At 42.0% G+C, this 6176-nt stretch overlaps 1 protein-coding gene across 1 annotated transcript; it reads right to left on the reverse strand.

Annotated features, from left to right (window-relative positions):
* Positions 1-760: 760 nt before the first annotated feature.
* Positions 761-3992, reverse strand: LOC306778715 (peroxynitrite isomerase THAP4-like). The gene is made up of 2 exons (XM_079270363.1): positions 3857-3992; positions 761-1668 (listed from the first exon to the last, which is right to left on the reverse strand). The coding sequence occupies exons 1-2, from the start codon at positions 3925-3927 to the stop codon at positions 1143-1145; spliced, it is 597 nt and encodes a 198-aa protein (XP_079126489.1). The 5' UTR covers positions 3928-3992; the 3' UTR covers positions 761-1142.
* Positions 3993-6176: the final 2184 nt, after the last annotated feature.

Consider the following 6176-nt stretch of genomic DNA (forward strand, 5'->3'; position numbering starts at 1 on the left):
TTCTACTTCCTCCTTTTTTGGTTGGCGGGTTTGCAATGACAACTTTTGAAGGTGCAAAGCGCCACCTGCCGTACTCCGGTACGGCAGGTGGCGCTTTGCACCTTCAAAAGTTGTCATTGCAAAACCAGGATCCACTTTACATTCGTCTGTCATAATAATACTCATTTAAAATATATATTTAAATAAAGAAATATATTTAAACATATATAAATAAATACATATTTAAATATAAATAAAATATCAATTTAAATACAGTATATATATATATATTCTGAAATATATCAATTTAAATACAGAATAATATATTGAAATATATTTATAGAAATAAGTATATATATTTAAATATATTTATTTATTTATATAAGTATATATATTCAATTACAAATGGTGTTCATAAAGAAACGTGATAACCCTCTGAGTTACCTTCACTGCATTTACTCCATTTGTTTCTGGTATCCTTTCTCTCTAACCCTTTCTTTAATATATTTGACAGTATATTATGTTCTATTATAACACGCTCATATTATATTCAGTATTTTCAGTTATAATACAACAAGGATATGTGTGATATTTACTTTTCCCAATATTTAAACTGGTGGGATTACTGCGTTACCAAATGTCCGTTATCCGCCTCATATTTAACACCGTTAATGCTAATTCATAACCCTTTAATCCCTAAAGTGCAAATACCCAAAACAATTCTACAACTATTCCAACCTCTGAATTCTTCTTCATGTTTTATTGTTGCACTATGTTCTTCTTCAGTTAGTTCACTCCCACAGGCTCCAGAATCCTCCTCAGACCCAGAAGGACATTTAAAAAAACATCATTTAAATGTGAGTTATTAATCACAGCGAGCTTTTCTCAGGTCATCAGGTCTCACATTGTATCTGCACAAACACAAGACATTAAATCCACATCATGAAACGAGTCAGGAGCTTCTCCAACGTGTACTGTACTGAACGAGACAAACAACAACAACAACTAAAGGAGCAGTGTGCAGAGACCTCATGGTGCTGCTTCAGGCGTCTCCTCTCCACCAGACGTCCGCAGAGGACACGAGGACGTCTTCTGTGTATTCTGTCTTGTTCTCACTTTGTGCTGCAGCAGCTCGTGGAAGACTCCGGTCAACCGGGAAGTCTTCAGTCTCTCTGACTGTCCTCCTTACGGCAGGAGACCAGTTTCCTCCCCAACGTCTGAACCGCGACATGTAGCGTTAGCTTCTTCAACGCCATTTGAGTATCGGGAGCGTCTCCGACACCCGCGTGTTCAGCGGAGGCCGGAACGCCGACACGCGCCTCCTCCCCGACGCGGTCGCCTTCCCGCTGGTCGTTCGCGGCACCGCTCAGCTCCGTAGACGGGACTCCTCCAGAGGCGGAGGGGTCGCTAGCGGCCGCGCCGCAGTACGGATGGTCCAGGTACACCGGGTCACTCACCCCGCTGAGGACCCTCTCCTCCTGGGTCGTGCGCGTCCCGTTGCCGCCATGGCGGGAGAAGGTGAACACGGTCGGGACGGCGGTCGCGTTCAGCCGCCTCCCCGGGGCGCTGTGGAAACACTCGGTGGTGAAATGTCGCGCACATAAGCGCGAGTTGGCCGACGGCTCCCAGTTCTTGCGCTTTACGTTGGCGACCCACAGACGCAGCCTCGCCTCGTGGCGCCGTGGAAACCTGTGATGAAACATTAAACCCGTCAATGTGTTGGTTCAGTGGTCGAACATTTAATAGAACACTTCTGACCTGAACAGCCAATCAAGACGTTGTACAGCATTACAGCAAGTCTTTGATTGGCTTCTTCTCTCACTTCTATGTTGATGTTGATGGACGCTTACGCGCTGATTCGTCACATTCTACGTTTACCAACTTTATACATTTCATGCACTTGTTGCATGTTCTTCATGTATTTCTATGGATCTCCCTCACGATGGTTTACATTGTTCTTCTTCCTGGTTGGATCTGTAAGTTCTGTAAAATGATAAAGTTCAAAAAACCAACGAAACTAAAACTAATCTCAGTTTCGTGAACGGAAGGCGAGGAGCGACATGAACACAGTGGAGGATGCGGTGAGGAAGCTTGTCACAGTGCAGCTGGTGCTTTGTGTCATGGTGGCAGGTTGGTAGTATTAGTTGATGTCCGCTTAGAGGTTCTCAGACTTGTTATGTTATAACTTTCACGTTTCTTTCAGTCATTTTGGACGAGCAACTAAAAAACCGCAACTTCCACTTTAACTGCATAAAACCTTTCATGATTCAAATGAAGCTTCAAACAAGTGAGGAACACTTGCACTGAACCCTCCCGAGTGTGTGCCGGGAGCAGGTCGGGGTTCAGTGCCTTGCTCAGGGACACTTGGGCACAGGACACGTAGCGGCCGAGGATCGAACCGCCGGCCTCAGGCAGCGGACGACCCTCTGTGCCCACGAGCCCGATGCCGCCGCGGGGCCGCTCGGTTGCTGCTCGCTCGTAGGAAGATCACGTTCAGTGTCGTTGAGGGTTCACCGACTTCAGAGCAGCTGAGATGATTTTGGGGAGCAGCTGGTCCAATCACAGCACGGATCAACGATCACTGGAGAACATGACCTCTGACCTCTGACCTCTTGTCCTTTGTGCTGAACGCTGACGTTTATGAAGCGCTGCTCTTCTTCTGACTCAGTTTAAAATGTAGTTTTGTGGCATAAACAATACTGTAGAGCAGGGGTCTCAAACTCCCGGCCCGCGGGCCGAAACCGGCCCGCCACGTCATTTTATGTGGGCCGCGAATCCGCCAGCAAAAAAAAAAAAAAAAAGTAAAAAAATAAATAAAATTAATTTCTTTTTTTTAAAGTTAGACTTGATAATAAAAATATCCCCATAGTCGAAATTATGAGATAGAAAGTTGAAGTTATGAGATAGAAAGTTGAAGTTATGAGATAGAAAGTTGAAGTTATGAGATAGAAAGTTGAAGTTATGAGATAGAAAGTTGAAGTTATGAGATAGAAAGTTGAAGTTATGAGATAGAAAGTTGAAGTTATGAGATAGAAAGTTGAAGTTATGAGATAGAAAGTTGAAGTTATGAGATAGAAAGTTGAAGTTATGAGATAGAAAGTCAGAATGATGATACTTAAACACAGAAGCAGCTCTTTGGCTGCTTACTGTACATTTGAAATGTGTTGTGAGTACATTGAAGACTTTAAACGTGTCTTTAAATCACATGAAATACTTCATGTGTGTTTGTGCAAACACACCCGTGAAAGGATTTTAAGCTTTGAACAAAGTTATTGTAATAACTTGTCTTTGCTATTTTCTTTGATAGTTTGATCTTTGACGGAGTAATGTGGGTTTATTAACCCTAAATTAAAAGGATTTAAGTTGTAATAACAAATGTGCTTAAATATATGTTTACATTTATATAACTGCATGTACAATATGTTTACACTTGAATAAACAATAATCAAATGCAGAGTTATTTACCAACATGTTGGGAGTAGTTACATTTACACCTTTGAGGCGCCGTGATGCTGATGTGGTCCGGAGAGAAGAGGAGTTTGAGACGCTCTAAAGGTTTTAATGGACACACCGGAAACAGCTTCCGTGTTGTTGAAACGCGCGTTGATTCTTATTTTTAACTCTTCTTCTTGGTGGTTTCCATGTTGTATTCATAAAGTCTGAAGAAAAACTTCCCAAATCAAACAATGTGAACGTCGACGTGCTCGTGAACGCATCGTTACACACAAACACAAAGCTGTCAGTGTTGAGTTCATTCACAGCTGATGGTTCAAATGTTCACTTCTGTAACTGTGTGATTCAGCTAGCTAGCTAGCTAGCGTTAGCTGAAATAAAGTAGACACGAATAAATATCTCATCAACATCTGTTGCCACATACCGGAACAGAGGAACCGTGGATCCACTGCGGTCGCTTCTCATCACACAGTTGAAGGCGACACAAGACGGCATTTTACTTTTTGTCAACTTCTTTCTGGAAAGATTTTAAAAAGTTTTGAGTTTTTGTGCATTTTTCTTTACTGCCTCAAAAAGACCACGTTTCTCTCCTGTGACATCATGTCGACACACGTTTAAAATGTTAAAACTCGAAAGAATGATCAAATGTTTGTGTTGTCATACTCATATCGGCCACAAGAGGCAGTACAACCACAAACACGTTTTAAATAAAGAAGTAGAAGTACACAAAGTACTTTATTACGTGTTAGCAAGATATGTACATTAAAACAAGTACAGAGTGGTCTCACCGACGTCACGATCTCCTTAGTTACGAGGTCTGTCGGCCATGTTGGAGTACATACAGATCCTACATGGCGGCGAGTAAACAAGGAAGTGCGGCGAGAATACCATACTTTGAATCACTGGATAGTGCATCAAAGGTTCGCTACCTGGCCAAATTGAAGGTTATTGGTAACTTGGATCCCTATACGATGAGTGCAGATGGTTTCAGTGCCGATCCTACTTATCTTCCATCGGTAAACTACGCCAACATCTACACGTATCTCGTGAACACCCCCAGTCCTCACACAAAAGACGAGCTGGAGTGCTACAAAGGGCTCGACGCTTATAATCAGTTTGTCAGTGGATGGGTCCGAGACGTCAAAGCAACGGTCGTCGACAATTCTCATCTCGTCATTGGAAGAGTAAATATATACAGATCTGGTCCGATATTTAGCAATATTCAATGTTTACTCAGCGCAAACAGACACGTGTGTTTGTTTACATTGTACATGCATGTCATTGTGTGCGTGTCATCTTTCGTTAGGGGTTAGTTACTAACCCCTAACGAAAGAATGATTTCTTGTCTCTATCAGCTCTGCTGCCACAACCAAAGACAGCACAAAAGTTCACCACCGATAGGTGATGCGACTCAGCCGCGCATGCCAGTGGCTTTGTGTGTACTCCAACATGGCCGACAGCTAAACTGTGACGTCACACGAGATCGCTCTCTACTTCAACTACATGAAGCTGATAGTACTGGAGTATTTTTACATGGCAGTATTTGTACTTTTACCTCAGTAACTGAGTACTTCTTCCATCACTGGATCATCCACATTGTTTGGCTTGTTGTTGATACTAAACATGAGAGTACACATGTACTCATGTACTGTGATAATTTGTCTGATTGGTGAAGAGAAAAGTACAGTGAGTTGTTATTGTTATTTACCTCAGTGACGTGCGTCAATGAAACGGTCAGCGCGCGTGCTCTCTGGGCCCCACAGATGCGGAAGATCCGGTTTCGTCGTCTTCTTCTTCTTCTTCTTCTTTTAATACTACTGTCGCCACCTAATGTACCGGAGTGGGATTACGTAATACATATATTAATTAATTAATGAATAGATTAACAACTAACAAACTAAATTGACTCAATAAATAAGTTATATTCCGGATATTAAACCTGTTTCGTTCAAATGTTCAAGAATTTTAATTTTTTATTTTATTCTACATTTTGTTCTATTCTCTGTTTATGTTTCTTGACCTTTGCAGTGCTTTGTTGAACTTTTATTTTCTCTCACTGTGTTTGTTGTATCCACCAAATCCTTCGTGTTCACTCTATTTAAAAACCGTCAAGTGTTCCGCGCTTCTAAAAAGCTTTTATTTTGTGATAATTCTAACCGGAAGTGTGCTCTCTACCAGGCCTACCGGTTGCCTTGACGCTGGTGATTGTTTGCATTGAAGCAAAAATAAACTCCCTCTTGCTAAATAGTGATCCAGCAGAATGTTGACCGCTCCGCTTGGTTTGCTGCCGTGGCTTCCTGCCAAATACTGAGATTCTCTGTCTTCTCAGTTTTTTCTTATTTTCTTACAGCAGAATCATTTAACAACATTTAACGTTAGATTTCGTTAAAATTAATTTAACGTTACCGTCTGCTTCATGCGTGGCTAATAAAAAACAACAACTGCATTGTAGTGTGCCCGGTGGCCCAGCAGGGGGCGCGCTCTACTCAATAAATGTCTATAAAGGGGCGTAACTTATAAACTGACCCCGTGAGCCACTTTCATTTCATTTTATTTTATGGCCTGAAACTACAAGTACCAGACATCTTGAACCACACTCCAGACCAGTTGGTGGTGGTAATGCACCAATTCATTGTTTGCCAACCGCCAATAAACCTCAAAGAAGAAGTGTTTTGGTTAGAGGAAAAGGCGTTCGTTTTTGTACCAGAGTCGGTACACCCGTAAGGGCGGTGTTTAAACGCGTT

This window comes from Melanostigma gelatinosum, assembly GCF_949748355.1.
Source record: "Melanostigma gelatinosum genome assembly, chromosome: 6".
Classification (NCBI taxonomy): domain Eukaryota; kingdom Metazoa; phylum Chordata; class Actinopteri; order Perciformes; family Zoarcidae; genus Melanostigma; species Melanostigma gelatinosum.

Excerpts from the sequence above, each read along its gene's own strand:
- LOC306778715 (XM_079270363.1), bottom strand. The coding sequence starts at position 3,927 with ATGCCGTCTTGTGTCGCCTTCAACTGTGTGATGAGAAGCGACCGCAGT. Across the intron at positions 1,669-3,856 it reads TCCACGGTTCCTCTGTTCCG|GTTTCCACGGCGCCACGAGG; the intron begins GTATGTGGCAAC and ends GTTTCATCACAG.